The sequence below is a fragment of the Austrofundulus limnaeus genome, unplaced genomic scaffold (genome assembly GCF_001266775.1).
Source record: "Austrofundulus limnaeus strain Quisiro unplaced genomic scaffold, Austrofundulus_limnaeus-1.0 Scaffold690, whole genome shotgun sequence".
NCBI classification, from domain to species: domain Eukaryota; kingdom Metazoa; phylum Chordata; class Actinopteri; order Cyprinodontiformes; family Rivulidae; genus Austrofundulus; species Austrofundulus limnaeus.
Window position 1 is genome coordinate 194871 of NW_013953092.1, and position 2449 is coordinate 197319.

At 42.2% G+C, this 2449-nt stretch overlaps 1 protein-coding gene across 1 annotated transcript in view; it reads right to left on the bottom strand.

Annotated features, from left to right (window-relative positions):
• Positions 1-2449, bottom strand: part of r3hcc1l (R3H domain and coiled-coil containing 1-like) — a gene marked incomplete at its 5' end in the record, with an annotated part of 12207 nt that overhangs the window by 4974 nt on the left and 4784 nt on the right. The window contains 1 exon segment of the mRNA XM_014027846.1: positions 616-711. Coding sequence (XP_013883300.1) covers positions 616-711 — 96 coding nt within the window.

Below are 2449 nucleotides of genomic sequence, written 5' to 3' on the forward strand. Positions count from 1 at the left end.
TGTTTATTGAGTAACTTTGATATTGCAGACACCACTTCTAGTGGTGAAACAGATTATTGTAGGGATACAGTAAGTTGGCACGACCTGTCATAGATTATGAACAAACACGCCTTTTTTAGTTTCTGCCTTGAACTAATTTTCTTTTTTGCTATCTGAAACAGAAAATGAAACTCAAATCATTTTAAAAATTTCGTTCATCCCTTTTTGACACCAAGAACGAGAAACGCTTTATATTTTAATTTTAATTTCAGTATTTTAAAACAAAAATCAAATATCCAATCTATTCTTGTTTTTTAATACCCGTTTCGTAAATGAAAATCCAATGACCAAAAGATACACTGACCGTTGTGCAACATATAGAACATTATTCATCGGACTATGGCTTTTGTTTTATTTATTGCACAACCATAAGTAAAACCCAGGATTTTTACTTGGTTGTTTTGTTTTTTCTAACTGGACTGAAAACCGAGTGAACTGATCCTGATATATCTGATTAGCAGCTGTGGTGTTTGTTTGTTTTTGCAGGGAGCTCTGGTGAAGGTAACAGATAACAACTTTAAAAGCACATTTTCTACAGTACAAAAGAAGTGGTATTAAAGTACTAAGGTTCCATACCTGAGCAGCTCCGAGCTTTGGCCTTTGTGGCACTGGAGGATTTAGAGAGTGGTCTTAACTTCATCAGTGGATGTTTGGTTCTCAAAGCTTCACGGGCTGAAAAAGAATTACATACCAGTTAAAAGATACTCATCTATCATCTAATATGTTTATTACTAAAACAGGACGGTTTCTTTTGTTATTATAATGCACCGTTTCATTTTATTTACGACACACCATATTGCAGACATGAAAGATTCTAAATTAAATTTTAGATATCCATAATTAATTTGGCTACAATCTCTGGTGCTGCCAGAGCAGTTGCTGCGTGTCGCCGTTTGTCCCAGAAGAGTTACATCAGTGTCTTGTAGTAGAAACACATTGAAGTAAACAATATATTGTTGATCTTTTATTCACGGACGCCTGAAGTGCAGATGTCTGTAACTAATACGTAAAAGTTATTACATGAGTTATATCCTATTCCAGGGCTTCTCAACTAAATTGCTCAGGCACGGTTACTCAAAACTAACAGCCCAGAGGGACATCCGGAGGTGGGGGTGTGGGGGATAAAAAAAAAGGTATGAAAAAAAATTGGATTAAGTAAATAACAAGTTATAATCGTTTACCTTTTAATTGTGTTAATTTTCCTGCATTGAACCATAAATGTAAACTTTACAATTGATTTAAAGGCACAGTGTGTAGGATTTGTTGTTTTGAGTGACATCTAGTGGTTGAGTGGTTGAATCATCCTCCCTGGTCCCCCCCCCCCCCCCCCCCCCCGCTTCCAAACACAAAGGAGTTGCTACGGCAGGGGCGTCCAACCAGTCGCTCGCCAGCTGATTCCCAGGTGCCCGCGCAGCGCAACCTTGCTACGGAGCCTCTAGCACCGGCTTTGAGCATTGCAGCTGGTCTTGTTTGAAAGCTCTGGTTCTGCCCTACAAGGTGAAAGTTAAATGAAGTCCCTGCGACGTTCCCCCGCGGAGCAATAAGCAAAAAACCTCCAAAATACGCACCGGCGCACAACTTAGTGCATTTTACGTGTATTTTTGGGAGGACATTTCAACCTTCGTTTGCTTCTCCTGCGGGCTCTGAGCATCGGATCCGGGAAAGTGGAATGACTTTGGAAAGCTACGGTCCTCCTCTACAAATTGGAGGTGGTTGCAGGTTCATGGGATGTTCCCCTGCGGAGCTATTAACCAACGACGGGCCGAAAAAGGCCCATTTGGCGTGCGATATAGTACTCAATTTACTCCGGAGCCTCTAGCGTTGGATCCGGGCGGGAGATGGCTCATTTTAATATTCTGAATCTCCGCTACAACCTGGAGGTGGTTGCAAGTTCCTGGGACATTCCTACGCTGAGATATGAGCAATCAAAAGTCATCAGGCGAGCTCCGGCGGGTGAAACGGCTGATTTCCAGCACGGAGCTGCTTATGCTGATGCAGGGGAATAAAAGGAAGAGATCCAGTGAGGTGGAACCGTGGTCCTACACCCAGCACCCGCTCTCCAGCCTGGATTCAGCCAGAAACCCCTGGTGGGCGATATTTCTGCAAAAATGCATAAAATTCAGAAACCCACCTGATGGATCACTTCCAGGCAATAAAAGGGACAGATCTGGTCAGGTGAAACCGGTCCTGGAAGCTCAGCACCGGGTTTTATAGCTGCCTGCGAGAGAGTTTCATATTGTGTGCTTTGATTTTGAAAAAAAAAAGGCAGTACTCTTGTGGTAGCCATGTTGACCCTGATAGATTTTTTTGTTTTGTTTTTCCTCCCCTGTATGGAGAGAAGAGAGGAGAGTTCTTTGAATAAATGGAGACAAGTTCCTGTGCTCCAAAGTTATTTGACTCTGTGGTTATC